Source organism: Psammomys obesus, unplaced genomic scaffold (genome assembly GCF_907164565.1).
Source record: "Psammomys obesus unplaced genomic scaffold, mPsaObe1.curated_primary_1811, whole genome shotgun sequence".
Classification (NCBI taxonomy): Eukaryota; Metazoa; Chordata; class Mammalia; order Rodentia; family Muridae; genus Psammomys; species Psammomys obesus.
Window position 1 is genome coordinate 459,441 of NW_026594418.1, and position 24,786 is coordinate 484,226.

Below are 24,786 nucleotides of genomic sequence, written 5' to 3' on the forward strand. Positions count from 1 at the left end.
CTCCTGATTCTATCAATTATTTGTTCTGGTTCTCTTTTCCCACCTAAAACAGCATAGAGATAAGGGCAGGCCTACAAGTGGCGCCTGACAACAAGACATTCTAGGGATGACACCTCTGAGGACAGTGCATATGTGAATGATCTGAGCCCTGTAAAAGGGGCCAAAGCATCTGGTGACTGTGGGCATTGCCATCAGTGCCCCACAGAGATGTTGAGTTTGACATGCATATGCCACTTCAAATGCTCTTCCTTGTCCCTCTCCTCCTCTGCATCACTGCTGTTCACACTTATGGCAGCCTGCCAGGCAGCAGGCTTTCAGTGCTCTTTCTGGACTCATTTATTTAAGCCTCACCTCCCACCTTACTAAGAGAGTGCTGGTGTCATCTCCATTTTCCATGGGGTAAACTGAAGTGCAGAGAGGATGAATAAGGCCCCAAATTGTATAAAGTGGGCAGAGCATTGTGCAGATATATGAGAGGAAATCTTGCGGGGAAGCCGAGGCTCTCAATATTTGAGGCGTGGGCTTTGTACTAAGATGGCGTGCACAGAGCAGCACTATTTACCTAACTCCGGCGTGAGTGCTTCCAAACTTGGCTGCATAATGCTAACAGCACTCTAGCTTATTGAGCACATCCATAACCCTCACTATATTAAACCTCCTGACAATGCTTACAAACCATCAAGTCTCTTTTTTACACAATTTTGAATGGACTTCCAGAAAGCTGCTATAGTAACCCTGGCCTAATAGGATTGCCTCTCACATTTGTTAGCTGACTTGCTCAAGGCAACAGAGCACAGCTAAGGCTTAGACTTCGGTCTTCCAAGGCCAAGCTTAGACTGTCCCACCCTCCACCCTGGGTCTCTCCAACATGCCTCCAGCATGATCAGACCAGCTGTAGCAAGAGACGTTTACAGCATCAGCTTGGTATTCTGTTGATGTAGCTTTTTAAAGTGACTCAATACCCTACATTAATTACCTCCTATTGCTATGGCAATGGCTTATTACTCCTGGAAGGCTACCATCAGATGACCAATGCAAAAGCATTTTTCTTTTTTTTCCTACATACTCTCCAGCAACTTCTTTTTGGCTGTGGCTATTTTTGTATTGCCTTTTAACCTAATGGAATGAGGCTCTTAGCATATAACATGATTCAGGGCTTCTTGAACTGGGATCCAGGTTGGAGCTGTAGTGGTCACTTAGGAGCTCAGGAGAGGTTCCCCTTTCTCAGAACAGAAGGCTGTCTGACTAGCTTTGGTTCAAGAATCATCTATGACACTTCTAGTTCTTTCCTCATGAACAACTTGAGCATGTTCCTAGGCCTTGTTGTTTTCATTTAGAATAAGGAGGCCTAACAGGCAAAGTTAGTTTTTGAAATTTATATAATCAGTGTGAGGATACTAGTATAGGATTTGGAATGCAATATGTACATAAGAAATAGGAGCAACAGTTGTGACAATGAACACAATAGTCATGACTACTATTTTCAGAGATGAAATGAGACAGGTTCAGAGTTAAGAGTCAAACTCATTTATTTTCATTCCACTATCAATCATTCTAATTGGTTCTTCCATTAAACCTGTTCTTTTTCCTTTATAACTGTTGACCCAAGATACAATATGCATTTACATTTATTGTTTCACCATCTTGTACATGCAATTGTAGATGTGGTAAGATCTTTCTTACCTAAATACCTAGAGGGATTTGCTTAATGAATCAAAAAAGATTTCCCAAGCAGTGTCTGTGCCTGGCTGTGTTAGACACTGGAGATAGGGTCATAACATACTCTTGGTGCACTTATATAAAGGGTCTTTGTCGAAACCCACGCTATCAACGACATGGATGGAATTAAACCTTAAATGATGTCCTAGCATAGGTTAGGGTACAGATATTTCAAAGCTTCAAAGTCTAAGAAGGAACTAAACTGACACTGTTCATGCCACAGACTTGCAACAACCTCCTTCCAAACAAACAGCAAAGGGTTGGGGGTAAGGCGGGAAGGACCAGTTCCCTGGCTCCTTCCAGAAGAGCATGACTCCCCTGTTTGTTAAGCGAGAGGTCAAAGTCCAAGATAGAAGGCCAATCTCCAAGGGCATCCTGGGAAGAATTCTATCTGCAAGGGCTGATAGTGAGTCTGTTTGTGATATGATTCCAGACACTGTTAGGATAAACCGAGGTACCTCCTCAACAGAGAGACAGTTTGTCCGCTGTGAAGGCACACGGCTCCATGGTGATAGTTCTCCAGCGTACCTTTCTTCATAGCTAATCTATGCTGTCATTTTTTTACCCTGGCATTTTTAGGTTTCATCATTTATTATTTCCTTTTTAATAATATGGCTCAGTCCTCTTGTTTAGCAGGGACCCTCTGAGGCTGTCTGCACAGAGGAAGAAAAAGACTGATGGCTGAGTGAGAGATGCATGGTGCATTCTCTTGCCTTACATGTTGGCTTTGCAGAGGTTCCACTTCTTGACATGTATGAAAACCCTGAATCTGATCCTTACAGGGTAAAGATGTGGAATAAAAGGCCCAAAGAGGAGAATCTCTTGGGCCAGGTCCCAACTGGAGTCACTCAGTTACTGGCATACACTAACGATGAGGGGCTTCTCTGAAAAATCAGAGTGTTAGAGCTGGTATTGGTGTGAACTGGAAAGCTGGCTGGATCCATTCACGGTGGCACAGTTGCTCAGCGGTTGGTGCACAATAACTAGCCATAAGTGCTTCCCTTCTTAGCTAGCTCTAAGCCATGCCTATGGAGCTTCACCTCCAGTTTGGTTCACTGCATGTTTATCCAGCTCTAGAGACTAGACAGGATCGATTAAGGTTGGAACTTTTAGCTGGAGGTTTGCTTCAGTAAGGTCAGCACATGTTCAGTAAAGTATAGAGAAGTGGGTTTCAGCACTTCATGGTTAGCCATGTGAGGGCATCTGTATTCTTATCTGAGCCTCACTTCTTACTGCCCGTGATCCCGAGAAATGACTGTGTTTGCAGGGCACCATTGCTGGCAAAGTGTCAATAACAGTGGCCCTTCAGGGAATGGGTCTGGACATTAAATCAGTCAGTAATCACGACTGTAATTATCATGCGGAATGACTCTCAGATCGGTTTTAGAATCCCCTGGAAATTCGGAGTCCTAGCTCCCCACTCTACTACAATGAGATGGGAACTCAAAGGAAAGGATCTGTTGTTTCCTAGGAACAGAACCACAGGCTACAATGTCCAGCTCAGGACTGTCTATAAGTTTCTCCCCTAGCATCTGAAGTGGTTATCCCAGTGGACTGCCAAGATCCCACTCTAGCCCATGTCAGTAGGTCGAACAGACCCGGCCACACTGGGAAGATTTGCGACACCCTCAGCTCAGCTCTAAACACCGGCTCCTCTAGACCAAGGTTCCAGGCAGCTATGAGGAAGCACGGAGGAGGTGGGGTGGGCTCTGCACCTTCCATGACACCTCAGAAGGTTCCTTCTCCACGCTGAATTCTTAGTGTGTGCTGTTCTGCCATACAGCACCTTGTTCACAGATGTGCTCTAGTGAAACACACCGCCAGGAGTTTTAAAATAAGGCACTCCCCTTCTTTCGAAGGAACTCATCGAAACTTAAGAGACTTTGTTGTTTTTACTCATAGGCTAGATTAATTTGCACTTCAGCTTGCTAAAGAGATAATCAGTACACAACTTTTTGTTTGTTTACTTAAGCACGAGGCTTCTCTGACAGCCCAAATGCCTGCCAGCTGTACTCCCTACAAACCCAGTGTTCTCTCTGGTACTGCTGACTTGGAATCCTTCCCCAGAGGAAACTCAATCTGTCTGAGCCTAGCCCTTCACTGTCACTGGCACCTCTACAGATCCTCTTCATACTGCTTTGCTGCCTGATCTGGGCTGAACATTTCCATCTACCCTTCAAGGCCCAGTCCTTGTGGAGGCCAGGCCTCTCGTTCCTGCTGTGTCTATGGCTGGTGAGCCAGCCAGTCACACAAAGGTATACCCTGGTTTCTGGTTGGATTTTTTCAGTAGAAAGAACATGAACTTTCGATAGAACCATTCCAGCTTGTGTACAAAGTGTGAACCTGAGTAAGTAATTCGCTTCTCTTATCAGCTAGGCCAGGGGCAAAGGAGCCCGCCATATGTAACGTGGAGTGAACAGAGCAGGCTGGGGTGAGTACGCGTTGAGTGCAGACAGGCCAAGGCCTAGGCTACAGGAGTAACCTGGTGGTGTAGTATCTGCCTGGCTCAAGGGCCTAGGTTTGATCGCAAGCGTCACAAGTAGAACCAAGCAGACACGTGTAGAGCACTAACACTGAACAGCTAATAGTTATCAGCTCCATGCCACATCAACTTGTCCTTTTCACTGCGGGATGACTCATGACAGTGACTTTGCCAACTATTCTGAACATATCATCTCACTTAATCTTCTCAACAACCACATGAGATATATACTCCAGGATTTTAGCTTTTGAAGCGAGGGAGCAGGATTAGAAAGGTGAAGGGATTTTCCTAATACATAGTTATGAAATCTGAACTTGGGACTTGAGTCTAGCTTTGTGTGATATCAGAGTCTGTACTCTTATGTACGAAGCAATTTATTACGTGACTTATTCTGTGCAGAGCAGAAAGAGAGGGTACTAGATGGGAAAAATAAAAATTTCCTCACAATTACCGGGAAGATATTTGAAAAGCTATAATTCCGGGTCTGGCAGCCACTACTGCTATGAGAACTAAATATATTGTTTAAAAGTACAGATTAAAAACACTTAGAACGTATAACATATCATCATTAAATATAAACGTTTCATAGAACAGTAGCAGCTGTCCAGCTGGAAAAAAAAAAAAAAAAAGAAAACACATCACTCACTGCAGTTTATGAAACGACACGGCATTCTGACATGAAGGCCGTCATGTGTGTTTGCCTGGAGGGCGCCAAGTTCAGTGGCCTTCCTTCGGGCCTTTTGTTGACTGACATTTGATCTACGTCAGCATCTGCTGCCCTTCTTGATTGACGCCCTGCTTCACATTAGCACTCCTCGCATAGAGATTTAGGACAGAGGTCCTGCACTCCTCAGCCAGTGATGCCGCTCTGCCAGAAAACTGCCCGAGAAAGGGACCAGGCAACGTGCCACACTACCTATCTACCAAATCATAGGTCAAGTGACAACTCTGGAAACTCCACAAACCCTTGAACCCAAGTTTCAGTATCATGTCTGGGCTTTCAGCCAGGTGGGATCAAATAAATTCTGTTTCTAGAAAATACCCACGGAGAAACTGATTTCTGAGCTAGTTTTTAAAGAAATGGTGATTTTTAAAATTTCATACCAGGAAAAAAATGGCATACACCCTTCATGTTATGATTAAACACCACATGACCTGAAATGCTTCCCTGTTCTGCCCTCACTGTGTGCTATTTCAACAAACTAACCCCCTTAGTTCAGGTTAGACACAAAATGTCAGATTCCACAGATGTTCCCTGAGGCCCTCAGGAGTCCACAGCTGGAGTTTCAAGGTCTCTCAGCAATACTTCCTGGCCTTGCTCTCCCCATGTTTACACAGCCTGCCTGGTACCTAAACGCTGGGAGTATAAGGAGTCTCCTGATGTAAGTACGTGGAGTGTCCTCTCTGTAGACCGTTTCTGACTGGGAGTTTTATTCTAGTAGAAGGTTTGGTCTCTTACAGTAATCTTTAAATGCTACATGGATATGAGTGATCTGCAAATAAACAACCTGTTTGTTCTCTAAGCAAAATCACCAAGATCAGTGGAAGTGGCTACACTGCTACCACATCCACGGTAGTGACTCATGATTAACTACTATGCCTGCCCACCTGCCCCACCTGTTCGAGGATTGCTGTTACCAAAGCTGTACACTCAGCCCTGCCATTCTCCCCAACAGAAGTGTGTCCATCTTACCACTGACTGAAGGACCACAGGGCCAGCTGCTGTAGCTCCAGCACAAGGCACAGCCATCTATATGTTGGTACCCTCCAAAGCGTGGAGGGTGAGGGATGTGTTCGTGGGTCTGGAGGCAGCCCACCTGAGTTTAAACCCTCATTCTACCACTGACATTCAAAATCTGGTGCTTTCATTTCCTGCTCTCAAGTCGAAACATATATAAACTCTCTGGATGAGTTTGTTCCGGGTGTTGAATCAACCCAGAGAATAATAATATTAGTGCTTTTCTGAGTACCAGGCAGTGCACTCAAAGGCCTTTTGTTCTTAAATTGGGAGCAATCTGTAAGGTTTATCAGTAAGGAGCTGAGGATCAGTGACATTAAATAATGTGTCTCACCAAGTTTGCTCACATGGTTGGCAAACCACAGAAGGCGATCGCCTGGAATGGAGCAACCTCTCTCGGAATCCCTTACTTTCCTCTTACCCGGTCACCACGATGCACTCAGTTTTGCCCTCCCCCTTCCTACACTTGGCAGACAGCTACTGCAATGCCATATGACTGGGTCTCCAGCACTTGTTTTGTCCTTGAGTACAGAGGTCCAGGTCACAAAGTTTCCAAAATGTAATGTTCAAATGTCACCTTGTTAGGATGGCTTTCCTGCCCTCAAGACAGTAAGGACACTCCTCTGATGATCCATTATCCCACTGTATAATTATTATAATTTAAGCAGAGAGTGACCAATTAAAGTTGTTTTGCTTTATATGTGCGGACATGTCTACTCCTTATGGTATGAGTTATAGGGCTGTCTCTCTCTCTCCCAACCCCCAGAGTGTGTGTGTGTGTGTGTGTGTGTGTGTGTGTGTGTGTGTGTGTGTAAAGCATGAGGAATTGAATAACTCACACATAGTAAACAGCAGAAACAAGGATTGAGGCAGGCAAACAGTCTCTGCAGTTACTTCAGTTATGGCTTTCCCACAGTCTGTGTACCTCTACTCCCTTCCCTCACTAGCCTGGGAAGTGTTGCACACGGAATAGGCTTCACCTCACTCATCCTCCTAACGTCTAGGCTTTTCCTGTCACATGTCAGGAAAATGGTAGCCTTAAAGGCTGCAACACAGGACCTGGCTGAGTACTTTGAATAAAGGCCCACATGCACACACACTTTCTTGAGATCTGCACAACTGACATCTGTCAGCACAGCTGAGACAACGCAGTCTTCCTCCGGCCGTGGAGGCGCAGAACATGCATCCTGGCACCACAGGAAGGACATGCGGAAAAGGTGCATTAATGGGCCAAAAAACAAACCAACGGAATGATTAATTTGGCTTCCCCTTCAACATTATGTTTATCCAGGTTGATTATGTAGTACTTAATTACTAATTTGCCCTACTTAAGCCAAGAGTGCTTTTAATTTTTAATGAGCTAAGGGAGGAAGATGCCTTCACTTTGTAAAGAGCAGATATTTTATTTCCCTGTTTTGCCTTACTCAACCAATTAATAACATTTCTAAGTCTGTATATCCCTCTCATGAATTCTTTCTCCCTGAATCCTTCCCATCCGCCCGGGTTAGCCATGGAAACAGACAGCAGCCACATTAAAACAAATTAAATTCATCTCCCAGCTGGCTGGCAGGGCTGAGAAAGGCCTATGCTTCCAGTTTCTTACAAGTTGGGGTGCTACTGTTTGTGGGACCATTTCTCTGTTGTTACCTGTAACAAGGAAAACGGTCATGACAGTCACTCAAGACAACTCTCCTACAATTCCACATGGTTTCCCGGTTGTTAATATTGGAAAATCTTAATTATGGTTCCGGGGCAGCCTAGGCATAGTGAAGGGCATAGACTTCTGTGTCAGAGCTGGACTTCACTGCCCCTGGCTACCTGTGGGAACAAGGGCACATTACCTAAGTTTCTAAACCTGAATCTCCGCTCTAAGGGGAGGTGAAAAACATCGTGCAAGGCCTAAAAGCCATCTATACCTTAGCACAGTGCCTAACTCAAAGCACATGAATATAAACATTAGGTTGATTATTTTTGGCAGATGCTTCAGCAGAAATACAAAACGAGGGGCACGGGGGTCTTCTCTACCACTCCCAGCAGTTTTCTCATTATCTGCAGAGCTAGGAGGCTCGGTTCAGTTCTCCTCAAATGCCCCATGTGCAACGGCCTACATAACCTGCCCCACAGTGTAATCCAGCGTACCGATTCTTTCCCTGAGAACATCTTGCTACGATAAAATGTCAGCCAAACCAAACAGTACAGTTGGTGATGTATCGACTCATAGTCTGATGCAAGTTCCCTATCCCAGATCATTCCGGATCCAGCAGTATACAGCAGACTGAGTAGGCTGGTCTACAAGACCATGCTGGACATCTTCATATACCCCTGAAGGCTCTCAGCACCTTGCTCTGGTTGTGCATGGGCTGACAGGCATGTCAAGACGCTACCTTGCCTTTTGGCTCGGCCCAGCTAAGAGGAGGTAGGTGAGCAGCACAGCTCTTTCCTCCTAGAGTCACGCTTCCACACCACCCTGTGTTCTGGCTTCTGACTCACCTTCACCTGCCAATACTAGGGTAGCACCAGAAACTTTATAAATAGTCCCTCCCTCTTGCAAACTCTCTAAAACTATCCCAAGTTGAAAGTGCATTCCATTTTATCCATAGAGATCTTGATGAAAACAGTGACATTTCAATGTTCATGTAAATTCTAATTTCTGGCCACTTAATTTGATATCAGGTTTTAAATAATAGCGATCATGCTTTCATCTAGAATAGTCACTGTGACCAACTTATGATAGGACTTAACTTTTGGCTTCACTAATTTTCTAGCAATTGACTTGTCCCTTAGCTTGTTTGGCACTCTTTCCTCATCTGTAACATTAAAGAAAGTGCAGGAAATTTCCTTGATAATCTAGAACAATGTGAAATGTTAAAGGCCACAGTTTCTTTGAAACACATTTGAAAAAAAAAGATACATCATTCATGTTTCCGCACCAATGATACTTTCTCAATGGTTCACTGTAGAATATCAAAGCAAGCAACTGTAGAGATGGGTTTTCTTCTGCACAGTTCTTAAAGTGGCGATCAGAACTGTGTCATAAATTTCAGTGAGACTGCATGTTCTATGAGTCTGAATCAAGCCTTTCTCCAGTAGGGGTGATGCATGAAATATGTGTGTTTGGGCATATATTCATGTGTGTGGTATGTGTGGGTTCATGTGTGAACATATGGGGGTATGACTATGTCTGTGTGTGCAGGGGCAGACATGTCCATGTATTTGTGCAGTCAGGGCTCATCTCCATTTATATGCTATTCTTGATTTTACTGAAGGCTTTGTCTTTCATGATTTCAGATTGCACACTTATTTATTGTAGTGACTATCAAACTATGCAGTATGGATTTGCTATTGTTGGATTATACTAGTTAATATAAAGGAAAAAACACCCTAACTTATTCACTTCATTTTGGTTTATTCCAACAAGGACATTTATTATGGAAAGCTATGCTACATATGATAGACTGAGACATTATATTTATAAGCATTTATTTTTATAATATTGTATATATTTTATCTATAATCATATTTATGATATAATGTAAATATATAAGCATATGTGTGTATGAATGAAATAGAGAACAAAGGTTGTAACAGTATCAAATATTGCCTCAAATAAAATCAAGTCAAAGAATAAAGTGAACATCACTTTAGTAATACAACTTTATAATCCTATGTTTTTAAAGACTCTATAGATGTTTGGCCATGATTAACTTAATAAAAACCTGACTCTTAAATTTTCAAAAATGAAAATTGTAGAGAAAGTAGGATGCTACAGAAGAATATATTCATTAGATGAATCTTTCCCGCATTTTAGTTTAATGTGTATGGGTGTTTGCCTGCATGTCTGCCCACCATGTTCTTATTTGGTTCCTACAGAGGCTAGAGGAGGACATTAGATTTCCTGAAACTGAAGTCCAGATTGCTATCTGCCATCATGTGGATTCTCGGGATCAAACCTGGTTTCTCTGCAAGAGCAGCTAATGTTCTTAACCACTTGAGCCATCTCTCCAGCCTTCATTAAACTAAATCTTGTTAATACCCATGTGCTAAAACAACCCTGTATGTAAAGGGCTTGATGTTCATCTCTATAAAAAAAGTCAACAAGTATTATAATAAGTAAAACAAAGAAAAAAAACAGAAAAAAAGAAAATGTTAAAAGAAAAGTCAACAGGTAGATTATAATCAAAAGCAAACACATAAACTTGACAACAATCCTTAGAATGACATGCTGAGTTAAACAGGGCACCTTTCTGCTGTAATTCCTGTGTTTGTCAACTAAGCAGTGATTTTCTAGGTACTGTACTGCTTGTGAAAGGCAGCTAAACTGCCTACCATCTTGAAGTCTATGTCCTCTTTGAGAGATGGGTTGGTGGCCATGTGTCAAGCAAGGTTACACAGTTTCTTTCTTGTGCTTCTCAGCACAGTGGGCCCTGCTAACACCTGCTAGGTTGTTTCTATAATACGAGGAACAGTAACAGATGGAAAATAACAGGCCTGTGAGGAGTAGGAGAATCAGATGTTACATGTCTTTTATTCTTAAAAATAGAACTCTAATTTTAAGATAAATATTTTGACTTTTACACCCAGGGTGCTATTCTACAAACTGGATTGGAACCAAGAGACTGATAGATAATTAATCAGATCCCAAATTTATTTCTGTTCCTTTGGTTGGGAGAGATATTTATAAAAACATAAGAAAGCATTGATAATTAGCTATTGGCAATAAGTTTAACTTGTGTTAGGACCAACATCACATCCCCAATTTAATTCTTCTTGAAACTGGTAACTATCATTCCAAAGTTTTTTGGCTGAATTTTTAGGAGTATTGACATACTGGGCAGCATATATACTAAGAAAATTTAATCTGAAATCTGATTCTTTCTAATTAGAACCCAGCATCCCATATCTCTAGAAACACATACTTAAGTAGCAAAGGGCAAATGTCTACTAAAAACGCTGTTATCAGGACCATATGTGAAATGAATCAGATTATAAGACTCATGAGCCTGAAAAATAAATGAAGCTTTAATTTACAAGAAATGTGAACCTGGGATTTTCAGATAATATTGATGAGTGTATCAATTGTTATTGTGTACGAAAGATCCTAAAAATTAAGCAGAACTTTTTGACTGAACCTTTACATACCTCCATAATCTGTTTTATACATAGACTCTGATAGCTTAGACCATGCATAAAAAATTAGCTACACAGATGTTATTGGAAGCATTCATTAAAACAGCCAGAAGAGCTGAGGTCCGGTAAAAGAACTATGTTATATACTATGGGGTAGCAAGTTATACAACCAGAAGAAATGAATAAAAGATTTATTACATATTCCTAAGTGGGGAGGGAGAAGACTACAAAACAATAATTATTGTCTGAATACATTTTACAATGATCCCAATTATAAAGAAAAAAGACTAGTGTATTAATTAGAATTGGTAAAGTATTTTTTAGAGTAAAAAGATCCATGTTTTTATATTTCTCCTTTGTCTGAACTGGAATTTCTAATTTTTCCTCATGGAGCTTGAATTATCAGTTCTATTTCAGAAAAGGGCTGGCAAGGTGGGAGTATGGCCCACAAACTAAGATTGAATGCACCAGGAAAAGGATGGTTTCATACTTCTGAACATCTTTTTCCCTCAACTTTTCCAAAATCCAGAAGTTGAGGTATAGCTTTACTTTATAAACTAAAAAAACTAGCATTTACGGTGGTAGAAAGGGGAACAGGACTCAAATCGCTGCAGATTAACCCCTCCTCCGAAGCAAAATAGGAGATACATTGTATACACAACTGTGTTCGGAGAACATGGACACTAGAAATGGGCTTCGGCCTCTAGAAGTTTCTAATGGTCTAACTCTTGCAAGTGTTCCGGGTCTCTCTTACAGGACATGAAAGGGTATTATAAGCATTATGAAAGCTATACTAAAAAACTTAGCACAGTCCCTGCCACACTAGACAGTCATGGCAAGTTTAACTCTCATTAGTGGGGGTACTGGTAGAACACCTAGTTCTTCGTCTTAACTTTGGGGCTTGTGGGCAAGTGATTAAACTCTCTGATTATCAGTACCTAGGGGTTTGACTTGCTTCCCATACTTACTAGCTGTTTCATGTTTGGCTAGGAGCTAGTGTTCTGCTCCCAGGATTGGCACAGCAGTCAAGGATATCCTCTCCAGTGTCTAAAATCTTCTCTATAAGCCTCATCAGCCCAAGCTGACTACCAAAGTTCTAAGCATCAGATCCTACAAGGAAAAAAAAAAAAAAAGATCCACGGGGAGAGGAAGATTGGTTAACTTCCTCATTTTTAAATGGGGATACGAGAGCTGTGGTGGGGACTATATCAGCTCCACTGACACAAGAATGCACAAGCCAGCTACTGGTCAGCATTAGAGTTAGGAAAGTTCAAGTACAGAGTCGATGGTTGAATCTTCAGCTCTCATATGTAGGGAGGCCAGAATCTGAACCCAGGTAGTCTAGCTGCAGAGCCTGTCAACATAGCCTCTACCTCATACTCATTTTCTTTTAGGATTTTTGTATCATTTTAACATTCAGGGCCTTTCACAACTTCCAACATGTACAACATCTTTTGTAATTTCACAGCAGGAAAAGCTTGTCTCTTACCAGAAAGTTTCCTCTTTTTGAAAATAAGAATTATGCAATCTATCATGCATTCTTTTTTTTTTTTTTTGTCTTGGCTGCCAGGAAGCTCAGAGCAAAATTGTGTACCCAGTCACCACCACTTAACTCTTTCTGTATTTTGTTCCTTATTTTCACTTGTATTTTTTTTTTAAACCAACACTTTCTTTTGTGTTTCTTGTTGATAGAGGCTTTGAAGGTATTTGGAAAGTGATGAAGTTGAAATAAGCAAATAAAACTCTTAAGTACAGGATTAAAAACCAATATTTTGACCATTTCCTGTTCCTCTTGATAAAAAAAAAAAAATTGGCCAAAGGAAAACTGAGGCTAAATTATTTAGGAGCTTCTTTACAGGAGAGAAAAGCAAAACAATTCACACAAACGTAAAGTTAAAGGCAGGCTACAGTAACCACGTCAGAGACTGCCAGCGCCTGCGACTCTCTGGCTGCAACCTATCATTTCCTAATTATATCCTGTGCGTGTTTTGCAAGCTGTGAGTTGCTGTCAAGAGGACAGACAGCCTCAGACAGGGGAGGGACCACAACCACCCATGGATCCTGACATACCTGCACAGAAGTGAAGTCCCCGGAGGCACAGGCACCTAGAATAGCAGCACCCACAAGGACAGACTCCACCTCTTGTGACAGGACCACAGGAATGCCTGCACAGGACAAATTCACACCTTGGTTAGTGAGCAGGAGCAGGGCTCTGGAGAGCCAGAAAGCACCTCCGGAAATAAAACACCTGATGTCAAAGCAGCAGTAGCTCATACCTCCCTCAAGGCCTCAGTCCTTGGAATTATGGGTTCCAGGGGACTTTTCTGCCTTGTGCCTGCTGATGACTGGCCACGAGCCTCAAGGTAGGCAATACCACACCTAGCAACCTGTAAGATCTTGGCACCCAGGTCTCTGGCTTCCCTCTATCACATGCTTTACTGGGCCTACTGAGGAGTGAAGGCTGAAATGAAGTCTCAGATGGGGTGATGGATATAGGTCATGGGGGGGCTGGTTCTCAGGCTCATATATAATCATCTCCAGGGGTTTCTTACCTCCTGGTATAGTCTGGCAAGGCCCTCTTCTAGCATCTATCCTCTTCTTTCCTAGCCACCACATGGACATGCTTTCCATGCTACTTCTTGAGTAGGTTTCAGGGGCCTTCCTGATATCGGTGTAACTGCCTCTTCACAACAGTGTAAATACAACCTGAGCTTTCCTTGGTCATTACATTTAAAATGAGGAGGCAGTTTCAGCCTCCCTCACTTGCTCCTACATTTTCCCCCTCACTTTCTTTCCATGTGTTTTGCTTATTTAGGTTGTCTTGTGCCTTGCTCTGCAAAACTGACATTACATGAAGCTAAGGGCTCCTTTCTGTCTACTACCATGTCTGTGGCATTTAGAGCAAGGCCTCGGTCATCAGCTAAATGAGAGAATGCCTTTCTGTGCCAGTGGCTGACACAGTGAACATGAAGACTAAAATAGGCATTTGAAGGTAACTAGGAATCCACCAGGCACAAAGAAGCCACCTACATGACCAGTCCCCAAGACTGAAGATTTGTGTGGATTTCATATGCTGCCTTGGATTCTTAACATAACTGACACATTAACTTCTTCACTCACTTCACGGTGTGATCCTAAGTTAGGATCCCCACCTCTCCTTACCTCAGTTTCTTTATCTAAAAAAAAAAAAAAAAATGGGGGTAAATTTCTATCTACTTTCACAGGACAGCTCTTAATTTTCTATTCAGTAGATGACAGGGAGTGCCACAAACAAAAGTTCTATGGCAAAAAGATTCCTTTAAACAAAGGCTGCAGCTCTGTTCCTGACTCCTAGGGAGGCTCACTTGCCTACCTCAGGTCAGCTCCTGACATCCCCCATACAGACAGCCAGGAAAGAGGATCTTGCTGACATCTCAGAGAACTTGAGGAATTATAACAGGACCTGCCTCTAGCTGTGCCACTAAGCCATCAGGTGGAGTGATGGATCTGAGAAAAGCTCAGGCCTGGCTTCTCCCCTGTTTCCTTTCCTTTGGGGTCCTTCACAATCTCTTTAACTCTTTCAGCCCTGCTTACCTCAGTGGCTGACACAGTAGACACAAGACTGAGATAAATATGTGAAGGTAAGTAGGAACCACTTATATCATACTTGGAAAGTTAAGGCAGAAATACTTTTAGACAAAGGCTGCAGCTCTCTTCCTGCCTCTCCCAGGCTCAGTTGCTAACTTAGCGACCTCCTCCAGGTCAGGTTAGCTGCCCCCATACCCTCTTACAGACAGCCTGGAAACAAATCCAAATAGAAGTGCGGCTCATTGCACAGGTTCACTGTGAGGGTTAGGGACATAGCGTTTAGCTGGAGCTCACGTTTCCTGGTTTGTGAGAGAAATGGCGGCTGCTACTCTTAGACTCAACATTGATTTCAAATAGGTGTTCATGGGAGCTGGGGAGTAGAGCTATGGAGACAAGAAAGGGCAAGTCTCATCAGCCATCCTGAGGGTAAGGTCAGATACCAGGCCACACAGAAGGATATTGGTGGCTCAGACAGAAGTCATACTACACTGTGCCTGTGTGAATCTGTTGCCACCCAGGCCTCCTATTGATCTAGAACTTTCTTTAGATAGAAGATAGCCTTCTGAGCACTATTTATCTTCAGCTATGCTGCAACAGACCCACAACCTCCCAATTTCCGAATGGACAGGAATGAGTCTCAGGATGCTTCCTTAGAGAGTAGAGGCCAGGGATACCCAGAAAACCCCAGTAGCTCTCACATTATAGTTCAGCATATTCTGGAGTTCAGTTGCCAGAGTTTGAATTCTGGTTTCTTACTGACACAGCTGTGCAATATTAGATAGCCTATTTAACCTCTCCATGCCTTTGCTTTCTCATTTAAAAACTGCCCTCTGGTTGAGTCTGAACTTGGCTCCTATGTCAGGCTGGGTGCCTCTAGATCCTCAACCTGAAGCTTAGGGAATGAAAATAGGTTAGCAGCTATAGGGGTCTTCCTGGTTGCTAGGTTTTCCATAATTCTGTAAACAAACCCTTTATTCAAGTTGGCCAAGTTTGAGTAAGCTTCCCTTCCCTGTATGGCCCTGTCACCTCTGACCTCTGGCTCTGTATTCTGTTCCCCTACACACTGGTCAGAAGACAATGGAAACTTTGCTGACTGGTAAAAGACCTTTTGGAGACATCTTGTTCTTTGTATTCCCAAGCCAAGTTCAGCACTTGATAGCCTGGGTACCCAGGGAGGGCTTGTGTGTGAAAAACAAAAACAAAAACAAAACAAAAGAATGAACTGAAGGTGGAATGTGAGACAGGAAGAAGGAAACCCTAGAGAAACACACACAAAAAGTATAATTTAGAAGGTGGAACATCTAGTCCCAAGTCTGCAGGAAAACCTACAGTATTTTGTCCATGCAAACTATTTCTGGAAATCACAGCTAAGTCAATGGTCAGAGGACAGGAAGTGCCTCTGGTGCCTACTTCCTTTCCCAAGATGGGGCAGCCCATATTTCCTGCTTTCATGAAGCCAGTTTTTCCTAAGCTGGCCAAAATTGCTTATAAAGCCTTAACCTGTCTCCACCGTGTCATCTCCTTTTGGGTATGGGGCTGCCTGGAGGGAAGAAGTGAAGCAACAGGCTAGGATCGCTCACTGGGAGCTGAGCAAGAGCCAGGACCTCAAGCTCCTGAGCTTTCCTTCCTCAGAATTCTGCATGAGGGAGATGACAACACTGCTGGTTTTTTGTTTTGTTTTGTTTTTGTCTTGTTTTCTGGAAGAGGGACCGAGCTGGCCTACTGCTCCTTCCCCTACTCCACTCTGCATTCTGTTTTGTTTTGTTTTGTTTTCCACACATTATATCTGAGAATTTTGTACTATGCTGTGATTTGTTCTAAATTGTTCTGCACAGGGAAAGCAGAACCACTGCTTCACCTTTCCACAGGCCTCTTTTATAGGACAGATACAAATGCATTCCTTTCTCTGAGCCCTGGGTGAAGGCAGGAAGAGGGAGGCTTTGCCTGGAATGTCAGCTATTTTATCGGATGTATTAATGGGTTTAGCAGAAGCCAAAGCATTTGAAGGCAGATGCACTTTGCCACCCTTTGTCACTCATGAGGAGAAAAATTTTAGGCAAAGAAAAGGTCTCTTTGTCCACAACTGTAACTGGCCAGTAGTTAAGAGACAAAGGGTCCAATTTGCAATCTGAACCCAAACAGCCACTAACAGCTTTCCATTCATCAGCCCAGAGGACAGCAGTTCCCAATGCAGAGCTTGTGGCAAAGTGGTTTTCCCTGGCTTTTGATGCTCAGGGGCACAGTACTAGAGGATGACCCATTTTCACAAAGGCCAGAGCTTTAGTGCCCAGGCTGTGCCTAGGTCACATCCTGCTACCGTGCTCAAGGGCCCTTCTCCCCCACCCCATTCCTTTCACTAAAGCTGGCTTCTATCCTCCTGCCTCCATCCAGGTAGGATGTGGCTTTGGCTAACTGATGGCTGAGAAGTGGAAAACCACAGAGATTTCAGGCTTGTCTCTTATCTATATGACCCAGCTGATTTGGCTTTCGATTTTGTCTGCTTCAGTCTTCATGGTTGACTTCTGCAGGTTTTACAAACCTTGAAACAGGGTGGGCATCGTCAAAGAGTGACAATGGAACCTGGCTCAACAGAAGACTCACAATCTGGGCTTGTTTCTACCTGGTTGCCTGATTTAGGGAAGTCAACTGAATGAACCTTCCCTGCCCTCAGTTTGCTTGACTGCACTGCAGTCTACTTTCTAATTTCCTCGGTTAGGGAGAATTAGTGATTGCACTAGGCACTTGGCTAAGGCTAGCAAAGCTCCCACATCCTAGATCTACCCTTGACATTACACGCTTTCCTAAGCGATCCTGTGACTTGTACCTCCGTCTAGTTATTATCTATAAGGTGGAAATAGATATTCTCTTTAATTCCATCTACCTATGTACAGGTATCAATAATCCTGGCACTTGGGTCCCGTATCTGCATGGCCTGGAGCAGGATGAGCTCCGACACCAGCCTACCTGCTGTGTAAGGAACACAGTGGGTGGATGCCAGCGTAAGGTGGGCTCACGCCAGGCAGGAGTTGAGGTTGCAGACACGCTTCCCTATTTCCCTCCCCTTGTCCCATGCTTAGACCTGGTACCTAGGTACCAACAATGGGTACTGGAGGGAGCACCAGTCTCCAGAAGACACTTGGGGAGAAGATGCAAGAATGGTGAGGGTACAGGCCCAGAGGGGCAGGAGGCTAGGTCGGGGTTTGTACCACTGACAGGTGAACTCCCAGAGTGCCTTTCCTGGAGCCCTGGGATCGGCTCAGGTGGCAGTATTCCACTGTCCCCTATTCTCTATGCCCATCCCAAGATGCTCAGTGCATGACTTTATGATCAAACCCTGATTCCTAGGCACTGAGAAGGAATCTCAGCATCTGGCGCCCCTTGGGCTTACACGCCCATTATAGCCTGACCTTGTCCTCAGCAGTTGGGATCTATGTTCCTTTTTCAGATAGCCAAATCTCTTACCCTTTACTACACAGTCCAAAACTGAGCAAAATACCCACTATACTTTTCCTCACTCAGAGCTCTTGTCACACTGTTTATTTTGTCTGTTTGCCTTTGTGAGGAGACCTTGAGCTCCATGGTGCCAAGGTCATGTTTTATTCATTTCTGTATCTTCAATAGTCCCCACAATGCTTGGTTCAGAAGTACTCAAATAAGACGCTAGCCTTGGTGTTTTATTCAGTAACTGGACATATCTGAGTCCCTTTCTCCATCCTGAGGACACAGATGATGCAGTTACTTTGATAACCTGAGATACCACCAATGGCCCCTACCCTCAGCGTGCCTTTAACTTGTCCTTTTGCTCACAACCCAAAGTTCTCCACCACAACTTGCCCGAGGCTTACCAGTAATGTCAGCATGCATCTGCACAAAAAGGGGATTCTTGCTTAGGCCTCCACATAAAAACAGGGAACTCAGGGAGTGCCCTGCTGCCTCCATGGCTTCAATGATGAAGCGAGTCCCAAACTGAAAGGAGAAAGCAGAAGAAAACATTAGGATGGCAGTGAAAGCAAGGGATCAGGAACACTTGTATTTGGCACCCAGAACTTTGCATGACTATCCTAGACATTTGAGGTTTGAAGTTCATGTCACCTGTGATCACACACCTGGTTGACACAGGGAATTCTACCCTGGACCTGCCTGGCTTCCAAACTCCTTGCTTCTCCCAGAATTAATACAACACTGAGTAATACAGCTCGGCAGTTATACAGCTCATTTCTTTACTTTTATTTCATTTTTTACTGATTATAAGATATGACAACATTTCTTCCTTCAAACCTTCTGATATAGGCCTCTTTGGTCTCTTTCAAATTTAAGTTTCCTTTTTATTAATTATTGGTACATGCATATGTTTGTGTGCATGATGTGATGTGTCTGTGTGTGTGTGTGTGTGTGTGTGTGTGTGTGTGTGTGTGTATGGTTTGAGGAGAGGATCCTACATTAGGGGCATTACGGTCAGTCTTAACATATAATTTATAGTTTGGGTTTGGCTATTTAAATAGCTGTGACCATACTTTTTTGGGATGTTCAAAAAATAGATGCTCAAAATTCCTAACTTATTTGGGGATACTGGATTTTTTTTTTTTAAGATGAACTATGATATGGCATTAAGAATGTAGCCATATGTTAAGAAGTGGCTCAGAAGAAAAACAAGGAGGAGGATATTTTCAGTAGACAGAGGGGTCTTTGAATGTGTAGAGACTAAAGGGTTTTGGGAGAAGGAAATGCTGTAGGTAAAAGAATGGGAGTGAATTCCTGGGTAGATGCGGGAGGATGTCGGAGGACACATGCGGCTAAAGATCTGGAAGGCCCTAGAGTTTCAATGAATGATGAAGCTGTTAAGGAGAGCTGAGGACTGAAAATAGAAATGAGCCAGTATTATAGTTTTTAGTGAAAGTGCACGTGTTATTGGGAACTTGGTTCCTGATGTATACAGAGTACAAGAAGAATGAGAAGGCTAACCCAGGTAAGACACACGGTTTGGGAAGTCCACAGCATACTGCCCACTTATCAGGCTGTGGGAGATGGGGTCTAGGTAAGTGAAGTAGCCCTTGATAAGGGTGTCTACAAGAACATCTTCCTGGCCACGAGAGTCCTTCAAAGGAGGGACCCGTCATAAGGTAATCTCAGGATATGACATCCCCACTGGTTTGCAATAAATGATGAAGCACTGGGGCATCCAGCAACCAAAGGTGCAGCCATTAAAGCAGAGAAGTCTTAAGAATTTTTTTGAAGCTGTCCAACAATCTGGTGAAAATATGAATTTCGTAAACTTGGGCCTTCAAAAATATCTATGATTGTACTATGTTTGAAAAATGAAACATGAAGCATGGTGATTCCTTCCCCAGTGGGTATTGCTCGTTCTCTCTAGGTGCTCTTTCTTTAGTTTTGGGGGGAATCATGAAACCCAGAAAAAAAGTCATGCATATAACAGAACTAGGCTTAACTTCAGAAGGTCAGTAAATGTCCTCAAGTCCATCATGGACTATTGGAGGGCTACTGGTTCTAGGCCACCATGAACTATTCTAAAGACTGGATTCTACAAAGCTGAAGGCATGAGCTTTGATTGATGTCAAGAGGCCCTACCTAATCTGATGGGCAGTTCACCTGTTTCTCCAACCCAACTCATGATTCCATTGTCATTTACTAATGGGACAAATAATGTCATATTCATTCAGTTGAATGTGGATTGCTAAAAATGGTAAATTAAATGAAATAAAAGATATGGCCTGAGACATGGCATGCCACACCAGGATGTCCCTTATAAGCTCACAGCTGCAGGCCCATGGAAGGGCTTACAGAGGAGTTCTTCAGTCTGCTGCACATGTCAATGTCATCTCTGGTTTTAAGACAAACTAACCCTACTTGCAGTGTGTGATTAGCAGGTCTATGACTGGGTCCTTGCGAAGCACATTACTGGGAATGTAAAGCAAGGACCTGAACAAGAGGCACTCCCTTCAGGGCTGTGACAGCCTGTCTCTCATTTCCCACTCTGGCAGCTCTTTGAGAGGCCTTCCCTTTAGTGTCCCAGACTCCACTGTGTGACGAGCTACCCTCTTGAAATGCTCACCAAAGGGCTTTGTGTGAAAATGCTTCTGTGCTCACCTTTCTGGAAAAAATGTTTTCATGGAGAAATTTAAATTAAAATTAGGGGATTGCAAGGAGACACAGAACCAAATGCAAATCAAAAGACTTCAAATGCAAATAGTACTTTTTAAGGGTCTAATCTGAAAAGAGAACTCCAGACAGACAAGCCATGGACAAACCAATTGGCTGACAGGTCTTTCAAAGAAGCCAGGCAAGAGAGAATTTTATTGCATGGAGGGGTTTCCTATAGTCCTGAGCTAACTTGTCTCTCTTTAATTTCATCCCATGGCTACAGAGTACCAACCACGGATATTAATATAGAGAAGAGACTGCTTAACTTACAATAACAAATAGGTGCTAAGACAATATTCAGGAAGAAGGAAACAATTTTTTCCCAAGCTGAACATTATGGAAAAATATCTGTTATCAAAATGCTTCATTAAAATGCACATTTTTGCCTAGAAAATCAGTACACTCAGATATTTTTTCAAACAGATGGAACCCCACCCAAATTTAATTGACTCTATAATAAAGCTTTATCAGGAAATCTGTCTTAAAATGTCTTCCCTGCATGGAATTATAAAGGTCATTAAGACAATAGACAGAAAAAATAGGATCACTTTAAAAGGGCGTATGGCCCATTAAATGTAAGATTGATTTCCCAAATGTGGGTTACTTGAGAAAACATAGCTGGCTCTTTCCCCCTCCTCTCCTGCATGCATTATTAAGTTTAATCTTCTTTTGCATTCCTGGGCTTCCTGCTGCAATGTTCTTACCAGGAAAAGTACCCTGTGAAAAAGATTCCAGGCCAAATGAATGATGCTTTCTGATGTGTTAAGTAAAAGCTGCTCTGGGAATGCCTGAAAACTCATTTCACTCATGTAGCTTTTATAAAAAGATCAAAGAAAAGCACACCACAACCCAACGGAGAGAGCAGGAGCTTGGGTTGAGATGGACACTGGTCCTCATTCCGACTAGTGTGCACTAGCTGTGAGACCCTGGCAAAGAGCCCATCCTTATCTCAAGTATGAAGACAAGCCCCATGGCTTACAGGGCTACAGTCTTAAGGCCTGGACAGACAAGGAACTCTGGTGCCTAGGACAGAGTTGAAGGTACCCTGAAGAGTCACAGGCCTTACCACTATGGGGCAATATCCCTGGCCTCTCCTGTTTAGCTTTGTCCTTCATGCCCACATCTTAGCATTTGCTCATAAGGTGTAAGCATCCTGCATCTCTAGTTTTCTAGAACTATTCATGTCAATGAAAGCGACTAAACCTATTACAAGCCCCTTTATACAATTATATTCACAAATCAAAAACTAATTTCCTCAATACTTCTTATACCTACGTTTTATTTTATAAACTATATATTCTCATCACTGTTCTGCCATATATAATTCATGGCACTGAGCAGATTAACTTACTATATACTAAAGGTTTGGGATTCTAGTCAGTGGACTGAGGAACATAATATCAGTATCATATGGTTACATCAGATGACGGCATAGGTATTTAGTGCAGAACCTGGGATAAAAAATGTCTCCAAATTCTATTCTTCATTAGTAGTATCATGCAATCTTCGTTTTAGTAGAGGAGAACTGTATGATTTTACTAATGATAGACATGTTTCAGTTTTCATCTTCTATTCACTTTCTCCATTGATAGATGTCAGAATTGTCTGGATTTTTGTTTGTCTGTGTCTTTTGTTTGTTTGCTTGTTTGTTTCAATGTAAAACAGTTTGATTGGTTTCACCAAACTGGTCAAAGTATTAAGTCAAGAGGAGAGTTGCTGAAGGGAGAGATACTCCGGTCTACAGTCGACAGGGGCTCTGTGGCTGAGTGGGCAGGTTCCATCTGCCTCTGCAGTGGCTCTGCATAAGGGAGGGTACAACAGTGACGGGGAGTTCTGTTCTCCAGACACATGTGGCTCCTGGGTAAGTATGAGTCCTAACAGGGCACCTGTGTTGGTGATATGAATAAATATGCATGCATTTATTTAAAAGAGTAAGAGTATAAAAACAGCTGTTGAGAGAAAAATGGTGAGCATCGCACAAGTCTGTAGAGCATTGACAAGCAAATGAAAACTGTTTAGGGACAGAGATAGGCTCAGTGGCAGGGTGCTTGCCTCAGTGGGCGAGGCTCTGGGTCAAATCCCTAGCATCCCTAGTGCTCCCAACACTATCACCACTACCACCACTACTTAGAAATAGTAATGATAATAAGAATAGGAATGTGGAATAATGACTTACTGGTCAAGGACATATGCTGATCTTGCAGAAGACATGAGTTCAGTTCCCAGGACCCACACTGGGCAGCTCACAATTACCTTTCACTACATCCCCTAAGTCCAATGCCTTCTCCTGATTCCCCCATGTATGGCATACAAAGACATACACATATAAGTAAATCTAAATAATAATAATGAACCATGGGTTTAGTTATGATAATAGTATAAATCCAAAGTTAGTAGTAAGCTCTTTTGTGTCTTTCTGAGGGTTTCCCTTCTCTTTCCAAAATTAATAAAGCACTGACTTACTTGTGGGGTACAGACCTACTCTCAGATGCTAAAATGCAAATGTGCTTTCTAGTACCGGTGCACATGCTGACTTTTGTGTCATCTCAAGGTTTTAGAACTCTTTGGCAGCCCACCTGTGGAACACTGCTACACAAGATTACTTAGGGGATGTCTGAGCAGCTGGGTTTGGTCTCACATTTCAGATTTAAATTCAGCCTTCTTGCCTTAATCATTTTAACCCATCATGTAAATCCCTAACCAACCCAAATCAAAATGTTTCTAAGAAACCTTTTAGTGAATTATTTTGTAAAGTGAACAATATTATGTATTGTATTAAAAGAAACATTCTTGATAGCAGCTTTCCAACTGCACATGTACTTGAAATCTCCCTTTTGCCTGTACTGAATTTAGAAGACATTAGGCAATTGACAGGCATGATGTAAAAAAACTTCATTTTCCTTTGGCTTTCAGTTCTTTGAGTTTATCATTAAGGCATGTGAGAACTCTTATCATCATTGCTGTCTGGACAGGCAAACATCTCTTTGTGGCAAGCCAAGCTCTCTTCTAATTAACAAACAAACAAACAAACAAACAAACGAACAAACGAAAAACTGCCACAAAACCAATGGTTAATCTCAGGGATCTTGTGGCTTGAACATACTGTAAGCACAGATTAGGTTTTTTGTTGTTGTTTCTGTTTTTTGTTTTTCTTGAAATGTCATTAAAGCATCTTACAGCAATGGCTTGAACAGTGGCTAGGTAGAGGATGGCAAGATCATCAAGGTCCTGAGACAGTGTCAATCCAGTGACCTATAGGAAAGAAGAAAGAGAAGAATGAGGGGCCAAAAGCAGCTGCCATAGACAGACATAGTTCCCAAGGACTGTAAACAAGCTCAGATGTGCTTTCTGGATACAACAAGTTCATAAGCAAATCCCCCCATGCTTTTGTGAGTGTGTGTGTGTGTGCGCGCGCGCTAATCGTGGAATGCTTACTAAATTGTTTAAACTTCAAACTTGGGAAAAAATATCCTTCCTCTACACCAAAAAATTATTTGTCCTTGGATTGATCCAAGCCAAAATTAAAAATAAATAAACAAACCTCTCATAAGATTATATTTGATATTTTTAACATGAAATTATATGTGATTAAAATGTTATAGGTATCTTCTGTGGCTTATTAGAAATTAAAAACGTAAACAGTCAGCCATTGACTGTAGACAACCATGAGTTTAGCTGCTGTCAGAACTTAGTGTAACAGAACCCAAGGGTTATTCAGGGTAAATAATATGTCTCCTACAGATGTTGTACCTATTGAGGGATAATTTTTGCAAGGGAATCTCATCAAAATCAACCAGATCCATATAAGCAGGTTAGTTTCCCAGAGAATTAAGAGATGAACGGATGCTGGTGGTAGATGCAATCCGATGGTTCACAAGCTTCCCTTCACATCTCTCTGTGTCAGTGTTCTTACTGGATCTTCAGAGAGGGGAGAAGCCGATGTCTTCTCCAAGTGCTGGCCGGGGATGCAGTCAGCTTGTTCACTTCAGCAAAA

The 24,786-nt window shown here is 42.6% G+C and overlaps 1 protein-coding gene across 1 annotated transcript in view; it reads right to left on the reverse strand.

The window, feature by feature from the left end:
• Fggy (FGGY carbohydrate kinase domain containing) overlaps positions 1-24,786 on the reverse strand; it is a 334,558-nt gene that overhangs the window by 59,458 nt on the left and 250,314 nt on the right. The window contains exons 12-14 of the mRNA XM_055618965.1: positions 23,970-24,044; positions 18,479-18,599; positions 13,137-13,231 (exon numbers count right to left, since the gene is read on the reverse strand). Coding sequence (XP_055474940.1) covers positions 13,137-13,231; positions 18,479-18,599; positions 23,970-24,044 — 291 coding nt within the window. The remainder of the gene's footprint in view (positions 1-13,136; positions 13,232-18,478; positions 18,600-23,969; positions 24,045-24,786) is intronic.